Source organism: Aythya marila (genome assembly GCF_965140915.1).
Source record: "Aythya marila genome assembly, chromosome: 1".
In the NCBI taxonomy this organism is placed as follows: domain Eukaryota; kingdom Metazoa; phylum Chordata; class Aves; order Anseriformes; family Anatidae; genus Aythya; species Aythya marila.
The window spans coordinates 162,839,399-162,858,574 of NC_139042.1; the positions used below are offsets into that span (position 1 = coordinate 162,839,399).

Genomic DNA, 19,176 nt, shown 5'->3' on the forward strand with positions numbered 1-19,176 from the left:
TCTTTCACTGAATGGATGCTTGTAATGTTTGTAAGAGGCTTCATCCTGATTGTAAGGCTTGTGATGTTGGAGGAAAATAAATGTGTAATCAGGTCGTTTGCTGCCCTGAATTAGCTGAGAGGCTCCTGCAGCAAGCTTTACAACTAAGGAGCTAACTTTGACAATAATTGTTCTGATTAAAACTTCATTTCTAGAATTTCTAAATCCTTCTGCAGCTCCTATATGGCTTGGCCCACCCAAAAATTATTTTTCTATTGTATTAGGTTTATAAGGAAGTGCAGAAACTCTAAGTTCTTTGTAGCCTTGACATGAAGAAAATGGTCTTGAGATGTTGCCAATGGTAGTTTCTTTGGGTGGGGTTTGAAGTACTAGGTATACTGTAAGGAGGTGACCTAGAACAAGTCACTTTGGTTTTGATGCTCTAGTGCAAGAGATAATTCTGGCTGTTCCCTTGTTCTTTGTCCTCTTTGGAGGCTTATTGAAGCTGTGGTACTGCCCTAGAGTTGTCTGTTTCATAGTATAACTATTTTGTCCAGATGACAAATGCAAGTAGTTCAAAGTCTTTATGCTAGCAGTGACAAAGATTTAAAACAAAAATGGGGGGGGGAAGAGTTGATGTTGAGTCAAAAATGCAGCACCTATAGCACTGCAGACTGTTGCTCTCTCTCCCCTAAACTGCAGAGAACTTACAGGAAATTTTCTTGTCTTTACTGCTGAATTGTAAAACCCTCCTCGTCAAGAGCCTGGTAACAGTGCTTAATCTTGTGGATTAAGAGCACAGGAAGATCCTTCAGTGTTGAAAACTGATCTGTTTGCAATGTAGGTTATTCTCAAGTTTGTCAAAGTATTTTTTTTTTTTTATTTTTTTTTAAAGGCATTATTTTAATTGCCTTTGACAGTTTGAAAGTAGAAGGCTTGGTACTCCTGAAGAACCAGTTGTGTGCTCTGGTTGATGCACGCAGCCCATGTCACGTGCTTTTCCCATATGTTTTAAGGCAACAGAGATGGTACTTGAATGTATCCTTTTTTGTATACAACTGCTAGAACCAATTAATCTCAAAATACTTTTGGCAGATACAGTGCTGAGAACAGAAAGCAAACATCTGCTGTAGTCTCTATGGAAAGTTCCTTTGAGTTGGTTTTAAACTTGTTATAGAAAAAACACTGTTGCCTGGTTCACAATTAGATAGCATTAGCAGTTGCTATGCAAATGCTTCTCAGCTGATCTGCATGTCAGTTCACTCTTTTCAAGGTACATCGGATCTGTGTGAACACAGATTACTGCTTTTTCCTTGTCCTGTTGTCAAAAATCAGCTGAAGTGTCAAGTAGGTCTGGTATTGCTTATGCTAGTTCACAGAGTTTGTACTACTTGTATAGTGTTTAGTGTCTTGGGTTTCCTGCAGTGATTCTAACTGCTTCAGAAATACAGTTTGGAAATCAGGAGGTGCCCTCATGCCTCTTTTGATATATTGACTTGCTAGTTTCCAATTCATTGAATTCATTTTCAAAACTGTATCTAGTGCACAAGCTTTACAACAAAGTGTTTTGTGAAAGGGTAATGCCTGTTCTTTACGCTTGTTTTTAATCTCCCAGTAGCAGGTATGTAATTGTAGGACTTCCCTAGTTTCCATATTTGATTTATGGATTCAGGGAGGCAAGTGGCATACGAGTAAAGAAACCATGTAGGCATGACTTGTTAGTGGTTTATAACAGACTAGCTGGTGTAGAAAGGCCTTCTGTATCACTAGAGCCATTTAGCAGTATGGAGGAATTAGCTGCAGTATATCTGAAGCTCCTGTTAGCTTTGTTCTTAGTCTGTATTAAGGTATTTTAGAAAATGTCATCAGCTTGGCTGTTTCAGATATAACAGCAAAAGAAACGGAGTGTAAACCAAACCTTCATGTTGTTTTCTAGCAGAGACTCTAGTGCTGTCAAAGTTGCATGTTTGCTGAGAGATCTCATCAATATTTTTTTTACAAACCATAAAAGACCATAAATTCCTAAAGCAGATAATACGGGACAAGCCATTTAAAAAAAAAAAAAAAAAAAAAAAAAACAAACACATTTCTTCTGTGCATCATTCTGCCTGCTGTGTTTAACCAACCCTTTTCAACTTTTCCACTCAGTTTATGTGAAAACAAGCAGCCCTTAAACTCTTCAAAATAAATTGTTTTTCAAAGTTAGTAAGCTACTTCCTAGGCTTTCTAAATCCCAACTTTAGCTGGTTTCACTTAAGTGTATTTGTGTTTTTGAAGCTTGTATGAAAAAAGAAATGTCTCCTGAACTCCTGCTGCTTCTGCTTTATGTACACATTGGTATTCCCATGAATGTGAAGTACTTGTGTTTGACATGTTAAATGTAATATTTTAAAGGTGCCTTTTTGTCTAGTTTCAAATCAGATCTGTGCTGTATTTCTAATTCCATAGCTCCAAGTTGAGCTATTTGGCAATGCACGCTAGATTTAAATGGAAGGGCACAGGTGCTACCTAAATGAGAGCTTAAAACATTTAAAAAATACTTTATATGTGGAGCATGGTAGCCTGTTTCTCAGTGGTAGTACTTACTAAACTTACTCTGCTGCTACCAGTGAAGTATAGACACAATAGATTTCATAGTAAAATTATGCATATACTTGAAATCTGCCATATCCATCAGACATGATGTTGTCCCCAATCTATTTCAATGAACTTTTTAGGGCCAGTTTAGGCTTTAGTGGAATGGGTTAGATGGCTTACTGTGTAAATATGCCTCAGGATAAAAGTTCAGTGCCTTCTTTCTGGACAGCATGGTTGTTGCTAAAAGCAATCTTACCTTGGATGGTGTGGGGAGGGGCTCTCCTTTATGCTGCGGATAATGACTAAGGAAAGATGCACCAGCAGCACCATGAGTAGATGTGTGCCTTTTTTAATATTACCGCAGGCTATCAGAAAGCTTTGATAGTTGATACACTGTCATCTTTGCTGCCTTACCTGGTTTGATGGTCTAAAACAATATAGTATTGGGTCACAGAATAGAGTAGGGCTCTGTTTTGAGACAGATGATACAATGAGATGCATGGCTATAAATAATGGGAAAACAAAAAATAGTTTAGTGGGTGTTTGGTAGGCATGGATTTTATTACATAGAAAAAATACAGGAACAAATTTACCCAGCTAAAAGTAGGAAAAAAAATGTAAATTGGCTAACCTCTCCTGACAATTTTATGCAATACGTGAGTAAAATTTTTGAAACATTGGCTGTTGTTTCATGTATTAATTGCATAATTATTATGAATTCAATTCCAAATTAGGAGAAAATGTAATTGTAAAAACTTCTCAATTCAGTTACAATGAGATGGCTTAATTCTAACTTTTCCAGGACTAAAGGTACATAACATTGTGTGTATTATCTGTTCCACAGATACTAAAAATCTATGATACTTGAAATAGTCAAGTGGATATAGAGACAGTTAGGAAGCATAAAGACTTAAACCCTGTCTCTAGCAGTATCAGTACAACTTAAACAGTGCTGTCTCATGTCCCTTTATTTTGTTGCAGTGCTTGAGAGAGCATTTTGTCACGCTTTTCCTCTTGGTCTGACAATGTGAAAGGTTTAATGCCAGTTTTAAGTTAAGTATAGGTGCTCATACACTTAAGAGTAAGATGCATTAGGCCATTAATTTTCTGTTCTAAGCCTTTAAAGAAGACTGCTTGCTCCCTTGATGGTCTTCGGTGACATTTGGCTTTCTGTCAAGCCAAAGCACTGCAGCTTCATGTTGTCTTTTCTGTGCTCCTGATAAGATCTATGGCTGCCTGTAGCTGAAGCCTTTATCTGATTAGGTGTAAATATTGAAAACAGTGAATCTGTTGAAAATCTGAACTGAAGCAACTAATTGCTTAAGTGCTGGGTTTGGCACCTCCGAAGGCCTGCATCCTTCCAGAGCACAGAGCAGCTGCTTTCTGAAATCGATGTTATGCCAATGTCGAGATTGCTGCTCTCTTGAAAGTAGAGGACTGAACACTGCTTTTAAATTGTTGTATAAATAGGGTGGTTTAGAAATGACCCTCGTCTATTTCCAACATTGTTTTTACTGATCATTGCAGAGATCCCGTGTGCTGTTTTCATCAGCAAATATGATGCCATTCTTGGTCTAATCTCTGCCATTGGATATTCTGCTCCTCTCATCACTTCTTATGCCCAAGGTATCCAGTATCTTGTCATGGGGGTTCTTGGGCCTTTTCCCTTTCTCCCAGCTTATTTTGGAAATCCTTTATTCCTGCTTGCATTCCCCACCCCTGAAAGTCAGAGCTTACTTATAAGCTCTGACTCTTCCTCCCTTTATTTCCAGTCCTGATTAATTTTGTATTTCACTAGTGAAGAGGTGAAATGCTCAGCACCATATGTAACAAATTCAATTGGAAACAAATTTTTGGCTTGCTTGCTTCCCTTACTCCAGAGGTGCAAGGAGGTATTTTTAATGCTGCTAGGTTTAAAATACAGTGTATGGAAGTGAGATTTCTGATTTATTTTTAAAATATTAAATCTGTAGCCAATTTTAAATCACATGGTTTAAAGCCTGCTGTGAATATTCATTATCATACCTCTGTTACCTTGTTCATCAATTCCCATATACTTTGCATTCACTAGTAAGTCCTGTCTTCCGTAGCAACATAATCTTGTCATTCTTTTTGAAAACTTCATCCCCAGCACCTATCCTTCAAGTCTTGCTATTTCTCCATCTGTCTTAGTCTCATTTGACCTCCCCCTGCCTCGGTGCCTTTTTGGTGTTGATACAGCAACTGTTTTAAAATCCTATGGAATTTTTCTTAAGATTGTACAGGAGATAATGTTCCAAATAAAGCTTACTGTATAAATACCTATTCCTTCATCTCTGTGAGCTTGGTTCAAGCTCTTACTAAATTTTTGAAAATGTTTAATCCTAAGATTATTAGGGATGGCAGTTAAGGACAGGCATTCTGCTTTTCTTTTTGCCTGTTTTTTAAATGTCTAATTTTCCTTTGAAAGAAAAATGTGACAATGTAAATATAAAAATAAAAACCCTCCAACTTTTCTTGGCTGCAGCACATCAGAGGAATGACTAATCATGTTAACATAGCTAGACTCCAAGCAAATGCTATGTTGGCTGAAATTGGCCCGTGTGGCTCACCTAATTTGCACCCTGGCCCATCAGTCCTGACAGCTTTCAGGTAACTCCCCAACAAGAAGCAGGGGAAGCAGACACGGGGAGGGAGTTTCAAGTCAGCCCTTCCTGACTGTTCTGTGTCGCCAGTAGTCTCACAAAGAAGCTTTAGCTGCTTGAGCACTGTGGCCTTTGCCTGTATTTTAGGGATGGTAGACTGAATTTATTGCATGAAAGCAAGAACTTTTCACTATTAAACTATTTAAGAGCAGTTCACCAAATGTTATAAAAGCTGTATCAAACCAATAGTGGTGTCAAATGAGACCACATCTTGGGAATGGACTTGAAACTTCAAATCTTTCTGGGTCAAGTTGATTTTACAAATTCTAATTATGGCTGAGTTTTAACAAAAAGCACACGGTTCATAAGCTTTCTACATAAATGTATTTCTAAGTAAATCAACTTGAATAGCCACTGAGAAAAGTTGAGCATAATTAAAAAAAAAAATTGTAATAGTTCAGGAATGTAAGTGAAATACCCTAAAGAAACAACAGCAATTAAAAGAACAGTGTTATGAAAAGTGTTTTTTCCTTCAGAATGACACCAAATCTCTCTTTTCTCTGCTTTGTCATCTCTTTGTTCCTTCCCCGTCACAGCCTCGGTTGAATTTTAGCTTGTCCCCAAAGATACCAATTTAAAAACTATACCTGTATATGTGTATATTTGTATTTAAAGTGGGTCATCTCTGTTGGAGGATACTATTTAGTAATCAGAATTACTGTCATGATGGGGGGTTTGTTTTTCTTTAGGTTTCTTGAACCTTCTCACAGAATGAAATATATATACACCTCAGCTGTAATGGTTGCATACATGGAGAAATTAAAAATGTGCCTGTAACTTCTTAATGTATGCATGTACTGTACGAATGCTGTTCTCGCAGCCTTCATCAGTGGATTGGTTAGGAATTCCTGGAATCCTGAATTCGTAACTGTATAGGCTCTTGCTAATTATTGATCATGACACTGAAGATCAGTTTTCTTTACCAGTTCTAGTTACTGTATTGACCATGGGGAATATCCCGTGCTTTGTTTTATACTCACATATGCATGTACCACAAGTACATGTAAAGGATTTTCATTTGAGGTCAAAGCCTTTTTTTTTTTTTTTTTTTTTTTATTAACAGTTAGGATAACCTAGTAAGATTGAAATCTGATGCAGAAACTAAGGGTAAGCAGCAGGTATACTTAAGTGAAAATTGTTTTTTTCCCTCAGGTAAATGGAAATTGTATATCTTTCAGATTTCTAAGTCCAGTTTTCCATGTGTAGGATTCTTCATTGCAGTGCCTTTAACAGTCTTGATGAGCTCAGTTTAGGTTTACATTAAGATTTGGTATTATCAGTGATGAGAACTGCATTTAGTCTTATGAGATCTATTCTTGGATGAGGAATTGGCTCACACGAAAAGGGTATTTACTGACTAAAGTGGAAGTACTACAGAATGTCATTATTGCAGGTAGGACAGTGGACCCCAACTTGATTGAGGTCCTACACTGGAATCCTATATACTTTCAGCAATAAATAATTAAAAAGTAATAAAAATGCTGGAATAGTCCAGGATACTCTGAAAACATCTGATTCGAAGTCAGCATGTTTTTCAAAGTGAGCGAGAATCTTGATTTGAAATTTTCTTAGGGCTTAGAATTAGGTGGCTGGCTGCTATAATTATATATTAGATTTGGTCTCTTGAACTGTGGTAAGTACAAGTCAGTCACAAGGGCAGAATACTAATACAAAATTGCTTTTTCTCAAACCTGATTTAAGTTCTGACACTGCACATACAAGTAAATATGAATCTTCCTATTGAATATCTGTCTTAATAGTTACTTAGTCAAAGAAAGCTTAAAGGTTATACTGTCAGACCTTCAGCAGAAAGGAAAATTATTTAGAAAAGTTTTTTCTCCTTCAAAATGTATAGTTTAGAAATCAATATATTCCTCTTGTACTTGATAGTTTGCTTTACTGGCATCTTTTTTTTTTTTTAAAAAAAAAGTGCAGTTTAAGTGAAAAAGAGTGCCTTTCTGATTTACATGACATCTATTAAATTGGGTAGATTTGGGATTAATATAACCATAGAAATCAATGTGGTATTGAGATAAAAGCTGCCTTATTTGCATTACTTCAAAGTTCAGAGTAGAGTAGTGCTCTTTATTACCAAATCCAATTTTGTGTCTGTGTACATGTATTGCTGTTTTCCCTTGCTCTGTGAGTTCGTGACCGTAAGACTTTCCTGTGAAACCTGCTCTGGGGAATGATATTTAGAAAGCTGTTTTCCTCGATCACCAACTTGCTTCTGGTGCTTAGAGAATGTCTGTGAGGCTTTTACATGTTTTCCTTAGCAGCTTTATCTTCCAGTACTCCTGTCACTTCGTATCTCCCTTGCATGAAGTGGCTACTTGTATTCCTGATGAGCAGTGCTGCTGTTCAAATGTGGACAGATTCAATCTTAATCTGACAGTGATGTTTTCAGGCTATCGTGAATCTGTGTGCCGCTTTGGCATTTAGTTTAAGCATTGTACGTTTCATTGATTCTGTGTTTGGGATTTCTAGGAAGTCTGAGAGTGAAATCCTTAGGCCACAGCAGTATGAGCAGAATTTTACTCACTCAATTTCATGAGCAAACAAGCTCACTTGTATTAAAGTGACACAGGTATGGTTTTATCATCACTGTTCTGATGATGATAGAGACTTTGAATGAAAGGTTTTTGAATTTCTCTCATGTGATGGGAATCACTTCATTTTAGGATGGAGAAAAATGTCCTCTCCTCTCTCCCCCTACAGAGTGAAATATTGGACATATTTTTGCAAAAGAGAAATGCCAATAGTAGAGGGGAGTCTTGAGCTGAAAATGAAGAAGCCCCTATCACTTCAGAACAGGTTAAGGAGCTGTTTCATGGAAGTTTCATGGAAAGCACAGGCTACCTGTGGTATCTGTTAAAATAGTAGCACAGAGTGCAGGCTGGGACTAATAGGGATGTCATACCAAGGGTATGCTTTGGTGGTGGCCATGCTTAGCTCTGATCAAGTAGGGAAAAACTCCTGGTGAACTCCTTCAGGTCCTTTCTTGTTCCTTTTTTTTTTTTTTTTTTTTCTGTCCTGGGCCCAGCTTTGTAAATCTGGTTGTTTTGCCAAGGCTTCAAAACTGTTACTGTACAGTGTCCTTGAAGCTTTCATAAGGGCCTCCTAACAGGTCATTGCAGTGGGCGTTCTGGTCCTGAGCACACCTTGGTGTTCTGTGTGCTTCTGTTCCTAACTTGTGCAGTTACACAACGCTGCTAAGAGGTTTATTTTTCTCTCATACAGTGGTTTCCCTCTGAAATTCTTCTGCTTATTTGAGGCTCTTCTGTAGCACTGTTGTATGCCTCAGTCACACACGTGGCATACTGATGGGTTCTTCAAAAATAAACAAACAGTTGCAACCCAGATTTGCAGGACTGTTTGCTCTCCAGGAGGACCAGAACAGTTAGGACTCCTGGCATAAAGATATTTAAGTTTTATGCAATTAGTACAATCAAGCTCTTATATTAGCTTGGAATATAATTTTGGCAAAGAACTGCACTTGCTTTACATTCACGTAATGTGATGGTCTTGTGATCTTTGTTATTTAAGAATGTGCTGATTGAGCCTTGATACAGATTTGATCATAGTCTCGTATTGGAATTAGGACAAAGATTTGAAAGGGTCCAGTCTTTGTAGGACGTTGATCTCAGTGGGTTTGCCTCCCACCAAATAAACTGGGAGACGTGCTATCCCATTGCCCTTGATATTAAAAAAGATCAAGTGGGGTAGCCAAATTTGAAATACCTGTGTGTTTTAAATGGTCTGCATTGTAGTGTTGTCTGTCAGAACTCATGAAGTTGTGAAACTGACAGTTATGCAAGCTTCCTCCCAAGTACTGATTATATATGATGAACCAATGCTTTTTTTGCTTGCCTATCATCCCCTTTACCATCTCTTCCCCAAATACATGTCCTTCTACCTGATATGAAGGAACAAAGTCAAAACATGTCAGATAAAAAAGGCAGTGCAGTAAGACTAGCAGACTGGCTGCTAGGATGTCATGATGGGGCAGTGACTTCATTAACAAATCATGAAATCACCAGCTTTATACAGATCAGACTTCCCAGTCGTACGCTGTTTTAAAATAAGTATTTTTGCTTTATGGTGGATGGATAAACAGGTTATGTCTGTGGTGAAGCATTTCTCTTCCCCTTGTTGGCTCAGTTTAAGACAATTGTTAACTGTTAAAATTTAGGTACAAGCGCTTCCATTCATGGTGACATACTACATCGGAAACATGGAGAAGTTCAGTGCCAGAACTGTGGGGTCTGTTTACCTCTGAAAACGCAGGTTTCCATTAGAGCAGATGGGATTATGGAATGCACATTAAGAGAAAGTTAAGTTTAATATAGTCTGTGATCTGTATGTGAGCCCTTCTTTGTGTAAATAGTGGCGCTTTCAGGGGAGCTTCACTAGGTAATTCTCTTGTCTGGGGGACAAGGCTGCGGGGTGGGAAGGGAGGAGGCTCTAAAATGCTTCCAGTTTATCTTGGTGTATAAAACCTTTTCATTTTTGTGAACTGTATTTGGATTCTGTTTTCCCACTGTCCCTTGACATCCTGCTTTAAATTGGGGTGAGGCTGTTGAAGGAGACGTTTCCACTCTTTGAGAGAGGGAAGGAATAGTGTGTTGGTTCTCATGTTCATAGGTTATGGTGTCCAACCAAGAAGGCTGCTAGCCAGTTAAAAATTAAACCTATTTGGTAGCAGGGTGTAAAGTTGGGAAAGATGACTTAAAAATGTCTTTTAGTAGATCTGTAGTAGTGGGAAGCTACCCATTTGTTTACAAACACGGTACTAGCTTTATGGTCAAGCATGAACTTTGTTAACAAAAAGAATGAACTTGCTGAGAGTCTTATTTACTTTCTGCAGGTGGTGGAAGTACTTTGCGTTTTCACTTAGACTCATGTTTAAAACTTGTCAGACTCCAGCACAGGCGTGCTGATCTAACTGTGTGGTTTGAGTCTTGCTGGGTGGTGCCCTGAGATTGCTCAGGCGCTGATTTGCATCAGGGTGCTATGTAACTGGCTGTCCTAGCTGGTTGCGGCCAGTAACTGCACAGTCAGAGTAGTACAGGAGGCGTTGTAGGGCTTTGCAATCTCTGCCGATCCCATCTACCCATAACCGTCAATGCTTGTAACCCCTTCCCAAATGCCATATTGCAAGAGTAATTGCTGCATCTCTCCTTGGAAGCAGTGAGTCTGAGGAAGCTGAGCAACTTTGCTCATATCTGTTTGTTGGCTGGTTTGTTTTTTATAGTGCTATTAGGCAAGCCAGAAGACTGTTACAGGCACCTGAGTGATGTGGTGCTTGCTTTTTCTTTATCAGAGAGCAGTATTCTTTTTTTTCTCTTTCATAGCTTGCTTTTTAGTCACATAAAACACAGCTGTCTGGGAAAGTAGCATCTCTTGGAATTTTCTCATTTGCTTGTACCTAGGAGCATGAGATTTCAATAAATTAAAAATATATAAATGTTGAATCCTTTTAGGACTTCGATCTCTTGCATTCTGTGATTGTAAGTGGATTTTGTACTGACAGCTGAGATAAAGGACATTTCTCCTGTGTCTGTCTTGTCTTCTGTTACAGTAAATACTAATGGTACACTGTGCCTGCCTTGCAGCCCGTCACTTCAACAAAAAGTGCCAGCCTCTTCTGTTCTTTGAAAAGGTTCCATGGAAAAATCTTGTATTTCAAATGCTTGTTATCCTTCTGGACTCTTATGTACCCAGTACTCTGTCGTTTTGTATATGGCAATAACATGACAACAGTCAATATTTTTTTCTTAGCCCAAGGTAGCCTAATACCATACCATATTTATTTCCCTATCCCATTTCTTACAAGTTGTTTCTTTGTGGTGGCTATGACTTCATTAGACTTTCTTGGTGACATTATTTATCAGTGTGTGTATGCGTACAGGCATGTTGCAGGTGTGTAGCTTATTTGCTGTCTCATGGGCTTTGAGGGCGTATTGGGGTTAGTAACACCAGTGATTATCGTCATCACAAGCTTGCAGATCCCCAACTCACAGGTGTTACAAGTATGTTTGCTTACATGTGGTCTTAGTAAGCATCTTGTACATGCTTTTTGCCTCCGCAGTAGAAGTAATTAAAGTGAGCTGTATTTCCTTGCACAAGCCTTTGGAAGCAGTGGTAAGAAAACAGTGGAAACTGATACTGTGCCCTGGGGAGTCTGTCACAGTTCTTTCTGTGGCGGTGAGTCGGCTATTTTTGTTCGGAGAGCTGAATTTTGGAACTTATCTCATAGGCTTATGGATGTTGAGAGGATTGTGGGCAAAAATCTATCAAGGATATTTCTGGCTAGCACTTCTTTTTTTTAACTTCCAAATTTTTCAACCTCAGGATCAAGCAAATATACAGGTCTAAATGAAAAAGTAATTAACACCAAATTATTTTAAATATTTTGTGAGCATTGATATTGCCAGGAAATGAGTTCTGGAGAGCGCAGGAACTAGGTTTGATTTACAGTAAAAGAAATGAAAGTACAGATGAAAGCCAGCTGCATGCACTATGGCTCCATGCTAAATGAGCTTAGAGCCAGTCACTGATAAGCCCGCTCTTTTCTTCCAATGTGACTTACAGAGCAGCCCCATCGAACACACTTGTTGCTTCACATGGTTGTGTGCACACGGTCATGCTGAAGTTGGGATGCCGGGCTGCTTTTCTCACATCTGTGTTCTAAGGTTACTAAAAGCTGCTCTGAGTTACTTGCTGGAGGCACAGCTGCAGCTCTGTTACTGCTTGGGCTTTTTTTCTCCTGAAGCACATAAAATTTGAATCTGTAGATGGAACATGCCCATTTAGTAATGGGCAAGCTTTAGGGTTTACTACTACCACATGATTTCTTGACTCATTATTTCTTTGCTTACTGTAGTGCTCAAGTTCTCTTTCATTTTAGTTGAGATACTTCATGTGCTAACCTCTGAAGAGGGGTTGCTGCACCTTAGCCAGCGAGTGGGGATAACATCAGTCAGCAGTCAAATTGCACTCCACAGACTTGTCCACGCAAATAGGACGGTTTCTGTAGTGCACTCCGCATTTCTGCGTTGTCCCTCTCCAGGCTCCGTGTGCAGAAGCAGTCTGGCCACAGATGTCCTAGATTTCAGCTGCTGTCCTGCTGCCTGTGGGCACTGGATCACACAGATGCTTGTGCTGGAACAAACTGTGTTAAGCATGCCGAGGGTTAAAAATGAATGCATTGACCCAATAGTCGTCATAGGTAAAATGGGTATAGCAGGTCAGCATAGTAAGTAATTTTGAAGCTCAGTTTTGGCATGGGCTGAAATACAACTTACTGTTGGTGTTTAAGTTGCTATAATTCTGTACAGAAAGAACATCTTAAGTTTTGTCTTCATATATGTAAATACATGTATGTATATAAATTCGGTCTTGGGACAGAGAGTTCACTGTGAAAGCACAGGATTTCAAGAATGTGTTACAAAAAGGGGATTGCTGGAGATATCAGCTCTTTCTGAGCATTGCCCTTTACAAAAATTGCCAAGGAAATTTTTGATAGCAAGTGAATTTACTTTCTTCAGTCTCCAAAGTTGCAAGTTAGTGATATCCTCTAATTTTCTGTGAAGACTTCAATCTCCTCAGTTGTTGATGGAGTAGCAGTGTTCTGTATGTATTCCATAGTAATGCTGCTAGATGACATCAAGGTCTTTTCTTCAATTAGGACAGGTGGAGAAGGCTTAAAAAAGTCTGTATTCTAATTTTTTGTCACGGTGTAGTGCCAGCATGCTACCCACCGCTCTCCTTTCAAATATGTTTGACAGAAAGCTGTATTTAATATTACTTTGCAGTATTTGCAGATAAAATACTAGGATGCTCTTGTCTTGTTTTGCGTTGGGATTCCTAAAGCAGGAGATGGATCCTACAACCCGATAGTCTGTTCTAGATAGCATGGTTTGCCACTTGTGTATGGGGATCACTTGCGGTAGTGCTAATAGCCAAGTCGTGCTGTTGTCCGTTTTCAATACGTGCCTTGAAACTTTGCCAAATAGTTCAGATTTGAGTGTTGCAGTATCCAGCTGGTTTGCTTCTAACGAAAGTTTGAGGATGTTGCTGTGCCAGAAATGACTCTGACGGGTCTCTAAAGAATTTTTGCTACTGTTCTTCAACTGCAAGAGGAAATCACGTTCCTTCCAGCTTCATGAGAACCTAGTTACTGTTTTCTTCGGAAGAACATCTGTAGGGCTGTGAATGAGCAAGCTCTAACAAAACAAACTTTTGTGATATATCCCTGCCTCCTGGTTCCTCAGGAAATTTAATCATGTTCGGTTTCTATAGCAAAGCCCTACCTAGCCTTTCTTCATTTTAATATACTTCAAAGAAAACAACCCTTTCGAACCTGCTGACCATTAATAAAGCAGATGAATTGGGTTATCTAGCTTACACTAGAGGTCCTTTCATAAAGGATCTGGTAGGTTTTCTCTAATCAATAATGGAGCCATTGTGCCCTTCGTTATTTGAGCCTCTGAACTGAAAAAACAAATGGGGAAATATGCATTGGGGGAGGAGTTAAATCTTCCTCCCACCCACTTACACTCGGTTTAAAACCTGCCAGTCCCTCTGGATAATTCATCAACCATATAAACATTTACCCTAATTTTTGGACAGGGAAAATATTAAATGCTTAGCTTAACAAGTAAAAACAAAATCCCATACCCCACCAAAGAAGGACATCTGTTTCTAACTTCAGCTTTTTATTTTTTTATCTTTCATTTTTTTTGTTGGTAAATCTCCCAGACAACAGCAGTTCTGTAGAGAGTTTAAATATGAAGGAATGGCAGGACGGGCTAAGGGCACTTCTACCGAACATTAACATCAACTTTGGTGGACTGCCCAATGCTTCTTCCCCCTCCAACGCCAACCACAGTGTACCAACGTCCAACACTGCCACCACCGACAGCCTGAATTGGGACAGCCCTGGCAGCTGGATGGACCCCGCAATCATCACAGGTAATCGTTTCTCACTCCTTCAGCTCCGCTGGCAAACCATCAAATGGGTATTTGGCACAAACTGATTTACATCTTGGAAAAAAAAAAAAAGTATGCGGTGGTCTCTTCCAGCTTCCATCCACAAAACCTCAAGGGTCCAGGAATTTTTGTGGAACCACTAGGTGAAAAGTGTCACGTAACCCTTTGCAGTGCATGTCCAGGACCTCTGCAGGCAGTCAGGGTGATCAGTGCTTATCTGTAGGGTCAACTTAGGTGTCCCTTCTGCAGGATGGCATGTCCGGTTTGTGCGCCGCTGGTCCTGAGGCACTGGAATCAGTAACTGGACTATGTTATTTAAAAAGGGACGTACTCCACTTGTTTATAAAGCTCTATTTTATAAGGCTGTCTGGTTGTGTTTTCCCTGTTAGAGAGGCTGAAGCATGATTCAGGTAGGCAGAGCAGGAAGAGAAGCATGCAGGGCGCAGGTAGGGTTTGGTGTGGTAAGCTCACGGAAACAGGGTCGCAGTCCTCGTGCAGAACGCTCGATAGAAAAATGTGTATCTTACAAAGGAGTGCTCTGAGGGGGAACTTTCTCCTGTCTGGATTTAAATATTAAATGTTTTGTGGGCAGGATAGCATATATAATGTAAAACGTGTTCTCTGTACAAACTAATCATGTTTTCTCACTGTTGTGTTAGGTTAAATTGACCTCCTTCATGCTCAGCTTATTGCTTCTGTTCTGACTTGCTTGTATCCTGTTTTTTCTTCTCTTTGTAGGTATCCCAGCATCCACAGGAAACAGTTTAGACACCCTTCAAGACGACAATCCTCCACATTGGCTAAAATCTCTTCAGGCCCTCACAGAGGTGGACGGCCCCAGTGCAGCGCCGTCACAGACACACCACAGTAACCCCTTCGGCACACAGATCCCTCTGCACAGAGCCAGTTGGAATCCCTACTCTCCTCCTTCAAACCCCACCAGTTTCCATTCCCCACCCCCAGGCTTTCAGACAGCCTTCAGACCCCCCAGTAAAACGCCCACAGATCTACTACAGAGCTCAGCGCTGGATCGTCATTAGGAAAGGTGGAAAAAAACAAAACGTTAGAAATGCAGGAAGTGTCCCACCCTGACTCCTCCCTATGCCCACCTACTGTTCCCTGTCATATCTTTCTTTCTGAAGAATCCAGTTCCTGATCAAACCTCCCCCCCAAATGCAATGCCATCGCAGGGTCATGACCAGATCTTTTTGTTAAGTTTCTGCTGAAGCCAGTGTTGGAAATACGCTGTTTGAAATAATTCCTAAATATCCTAAGGAGAAAAAAAAAAAAGAGAGAGAGAAATCAAAATGCAGCCTCAATGCTTAAGGAGAATATTACTGTCTTATGTCTTTTTGCACATGAGTATTCCTGCCTAGTGGAAAAGTGCCGGTCTACAATAGGAGAAAAATGCAATGCAGAATCCAGTGCAGAAATATGGAAAAGGTATTTAATTTAAATGAAGTTACTGAACATGTGGGGCAAGCAGTGGCCTAATATTTGTTTTTGCATTCAGTGTGGCACTACACAGGAAAAATGCCATGTCTTTTTTTTTCTTTTCAAAAAAGGCGACTTTATCGTGTCACTCAGTAAGAGGTTTGACATGAAGTGTGTTGAAAGACAAAACACTTAGAGCTATGAGTAACTGGCATGTTGCTGAAGAGTGGTTTAAAGAGGGGAGAATAAGATTTTTTTTAATTTTGGCTTTAGGTTTAAAGTAAACTTTAATGTTTTAAAAGTATTCACAGATTTAATACCTAGTGTATACATAATATAATTATAAGCAGCTGAAACACGAGTGATATTTACTTCAGTCTTTGTCTCCTCTGTCAGTCTCTCTTTCTTTTTTTTTTTTTATAAAAAAAAAAAAACACAAAGATTCACCTGATTAGGGCACTCTGGGATAGCACTGCATTGGGGCCACATGATCACCATCAGGAGCAACCTCTGACCTCCTCTGCCTGCAGCTTTTACTTAACCCTGTAGTTTCTGGACGTTTGTGCAGTATTGAAAAGACAGGAAAGAAACAGATAAACATGGTTATAACCCAACGCTAAAACTAAAACCAAGGAAATGTACCTCTTTCTTCAGAATTAAAACTAAAATCTTAAATAAAACAAAACTTGATGATGACTTTGTGTTTGCCTTTCTTTTTAAAAACAAAACAAAAAACTTGGATTTTGAAGTATTGCCATATGTAAAGCCATATGTCATTGCAAGATTTCTTCCTCCTGTTTGTCCGAATTGGAGCAATTTTTTCATGAAATGCTGCATTGCATGGTGACTTCTGTATTGAAGGGTGGAAAAAGCATAGGAATGTTAATCTTTTTAAAGGAAGTCTGTTGTCTTTACTCAGCTAATAGTTGGAGGATGAGTGTTTTTAGCCTTTATTGTCATCCTTTTAAATCTGAAGCATGAAAAGTTTGGTTTTGGTTTCTCAATTCACTACCACGTCACTTGGGACAGATAGCATATAATAATGTTAGAATATGTGGCAAGAGAATTCTAGTTACAACTTGTTTCCTTCAGCATCTTTTCTTTTTTTTTTTAAAAAAAAAAAAAAAAAAAAAGGTGTAAAATATTTTCACTGTGCAGCAAGGGATGAAGAGCTCTCAGCATACAGAAAGCCTCCAACAAGTTCTTATGCATCCAGCCAGAGATCAGTTTTGGTATTTAAAACCAGCAACCTTATGCCTGAGTGCTGGATTGAAGTCTTTGCTGCATAGCTCATGAGAGATGGCTGGGAGCCTGAGCTACTACAAGTGCCTGTGCAAAGGATTTCTCACATGATGCCAGCTGTACAGTCTGGCTGCCCTCCTAAAATGTTCCCTGTGGACAGGGGTGAGAAGGGGAATTCACAGCTCTGAACTGCACTGGCATGGAGAACAGTCCTGAGCTGCTGGGCTGGGGAAGCCAGCCTCCTGCTGCCAGCTCTTGGACCTGCACGAAGTTACTCTAAACATCCTGCTTTACAAAACCGCTTGGTGCTTCTGCTCTTACCTGTGTTACTCTCGGTGCTGTATTTGCTGTCTGAGGGCTGAACTGAATGCAGTCTTTCTGGGCAGGCATCGTTGCTGCAGCTTAGCCCTGTGCCCTGGTTACTTGGAAGAGGGCTTACACCCTGTTCATGCCAACACTCCCCAAAACAAGGACAGTTCTTGGGACACAGTCAGCCCAATCCCCCCTGTAACTGCTTTCAGCAGAAGCCCACTGCTCTGGCAGCGGCTGTGGGCTGGGAGCGTCCTCTGCTGTGGTGGGGCCTGGGCGGCAGGGAAGCAGCGGGGGAAGCCAACCTCTGGTGCTGGAGGTGCTGGGGGCTTCTCTCCCCAACTTGTTACAGATACTTCTCTTCAGACAAGTTCTCTTCCTTACCCTGAAAACAAGCAAAGCTTGCAACTCTTAAAGTAGCTGCAATTGCTTCCTATTTCACACAGCAATTTCATGAAACTTGGTACCTTCATCATTTCCTGATTTGTCTCCTTGGCAGTTCAGGATGGACTGAAGGAAAACTGTGCCTGTGGTCTATTACCTCTAAAGAGAGGCTTCAGCTGTTCAGGAGAGAGCTTGTTCCCTGCTGCTGTATGATAGCTTGTGGTTGGCCTGCTGACAAACCTAGTACAACAAATTTTGTAACCAGAATGGCTCTTCTGTCTGGTACTGCCCCTTCTGCCCCACTGCCCATAAAGAAAGACATTTGCTGGGTAACACCGGTGTTGTAACCCTAAACTATATCAGTGCTTAGGTGGACAGTGGGGTGGCTTGTGCTTCTATTACCCTATTTTTAATCTACTCTCTCGTGCTAATTCCTGTGCCCTTGCTCAGGAAACTACCTAGCATTTCACTCTGCTCAGCTGTGAGGGGCTCTGCTAATTTCTCTCAAAAGATTTTGGTGGACTGTTCTTACTGCAAGTAATTCTGTACAGGGAGCATTACTAAAAGGAGGAAGTTCATGCATCTGTTTTGTCCTTGTGATTATCTCGGTGCGTGGCCTGTTGTTACACATATTATGAACGTGTGCAGGTCTTGCTTTAGGCCCAGGAAGTTGCGTGACTGAAAGCGTGGTGACCCTGGTCTAGCAACGCATTTGAAAGATGTCTGGTAGAGATAAGTTGGAGAAAGAGGATGGATCTGACTCCGCCAAAACAAGTATGAATGTGTGCTGAGGGGAGGAAGGGAGTTATTATCAGTGAATGTGTTGGTATCGGTTCTGCTGCGTTTTCAAGGAATTCTGTTCTGGTGTAGTAATTCTGGGGTCAACAGTACTGGGACGATACCACGGGTTTATAGCTCCCTTTACTTGTAAAAAGGAAACTGCAAATCTCTGGAGTTACAGCAAGGAGTATGTCGCCTCCTAAGTAAGGTGAAGAGCCCTTGACTGAACTTCCTTTCCATCCATAACATCCGTTTCCTACTCCCCCATCAGGTGTGAGCAGCTGTCCCCCTGTCAATGCGGCGTCCCAACAGGGCTGCTCTAACCATACTTAAAGCACCTTTGCCAACTTCTGTGATAGTTTTAAATCATGAAGTTGAGTGGTTTGTACTCAAGTTCTTTAACCCATAATTTTAGTTTTCTCTTCCCCAATCATAGACTCTGTTCTGAAAAAGCTTTTATCTGAAATGCTTGTGTAATCGTAGTCATTCAGGATACAGGATTGATTTTAGGCCCAATGCAGTGATCTACAGTTCTGTAAAGCTGATCATGCTGCTGTGGACACTTCTTTGGCTTCAGCACATTATTCCCTGGAGTAATAGGGGGAAGGTATGCACCAATTTCCTCCCTCACCCTTGCAAGAGAGCTTAGAAAAATACCCTTAAAAAGATCACAGACCAGTTACCTGGTGATTCTCGTCTGTCACTACTCAGAATGCATGGTGTAAGTTGTAAAGGGGCTTGGGTTTGCTGTTGGTCTCTAGCATATGTAAATCCATTGAGTGGTGGGTACTGT

The 19,176-nt window shown here is 40.2% G+C and overlaps 1 protein-coding gene across 9 annotated transcripts in view; it reads left to right on the forward strand.

The window, feature by feature from the left end:
• Positions 1 to 16,358, forward strand: part of CNOT4 (CCR4-NOT transcription complex subunit 4) — a 73,288-nt gene extending 56,930 nt beyond the window's left edge. For 6 of the 9 annotated variants that reach the window (XM_082751415.1, XM_082751416.1, XM_082751420.1 and 3 more), the window contains 2 exons: positions 14,004 to 14,216; positions 14,973 to 16,358. In XM_082751415.1, the coding sequence (XP_082607541.1) occupies positions 14,004 to 14,216; positions 14,973 to 15,274 (515 nt within the window). In that variant the 3' untranslated portion in view covers positions 15,275 to 16,358. The remainder of the gene's footprint in view (positions 1 to 14,003; positions 14,217 to 14,972) is intronic. The other 3 variants (XM_082751421.1, XM_082751422.1, XM_082751423.1) reach the window with 1 other exon arrangement.
• Positions 16,359 to 19,176: the final 2,818 nt, after the last annotated feature.